Below are 806 nucleotides of genomic sequence, written 5' to 3'. Positions count from 1 at the left end.
GATAATTAGATTCTATATCTGGAAAATTATATCAAATTTATATCTTTACCATGTATAGAATCTAATTGCCATTAGTAGAATCTAATCTACCATTAATAGACTCTTGTGGCATTGTTTTCTTGTAGGTGAAGTGTATCTTCAGAATCCAATATGAAGAGGTTTTTTATATACAAAGACCAAGTGAAGAAGACAGACTGAGGTTTTTCCAAGGGTTAATTCTTGATCAGGCTGCAGTGCCTCCCCCAAGAAGGAAACAGGCTGGTAAACTAATTTATAGTAAAGCCAGTAATATTTGAGAGGCGGATTCACAACTGAAGATGTAGTCACTTTTTTTTTTTCTTTTTAGATGGTGTGGAGAATTGCAGCTTGTCACTAACAGTTGAGAGCTTCTCATTGTTTAGGGAAAAACTCTTCACTTGTTTCATGTGGAGGGAGGAAGGGTAGAGTTTTGAAAGGTCAGACTTGAAAAATGGGTAGTGTAAGGGGAAAACTTTCTCTTACAGTTTAAACACTCTGAAAATTCAGGGAAGAGAGGACCCATGATCCTCTTACTACTGTTTTGCATTGGTTAATTTTTTCCTGCTTTTTTCCCTAGCTCTTTGTGCTGTGGAAGTTCTTCCGCTTGCACTGCCCTCTCCTACCCGTCAGCTGTCCGAATCAGAAAAACAACGAATGGAGGACCAGGAGGAGAACACGTTGAGAGAGCTGCGGCTGTTTCTCAGAGATGTTACCAAGAGGCTGGCCACAGACAAACGCTTTAACATCTTCAGCAAACCGGTGGATATTGAAGAGGTCTTGTTTCAGTA

General features: G+C 39.6%; 1 protein-coding gene across 1 annotated transcript in view; it reads left to right on the top strand.

Moving 5' to 3' along the window:
* Positions 1-806, top strand: part of ATAD2B (ATPase family, AAA domain containing 2B) — a 133,834-nt gene that overhangs the window by 67,284 nt on the left and 65,744 nt on the right. The window contains exons 20-21 of the mRNA XM_019520676.1: positions 126-261; positions 596-792. Coding sequence (XP_019376221.1) covers positions 126-261; positions 596-792 — 333 coding nt within the window. The remainder of the gene's footprint in view (positions 1-125; positions 262-595; positions 793-806) is intronic.

The sequence above is a fragment of the Gavialis gangeticus genome, unplaced genomic scaffold, assembly GCF_001723915.1.
Source record: "Gavialis gangeticus isolate Ggan-Ray unplaced genomic scaffold, GavGan_comp1, whole genome shotgun sequence".
Taxonomy (NCBI): Eukaryota; Metazoa; Chordata; order Crocodylia; family Gavialidae; genus Gavialis; species Gavialis gangeticus.
Note: the sequence above shows the minus strand (reverse complement) of the source record. Positions and strands in the feature narration are given on the sequence as shown.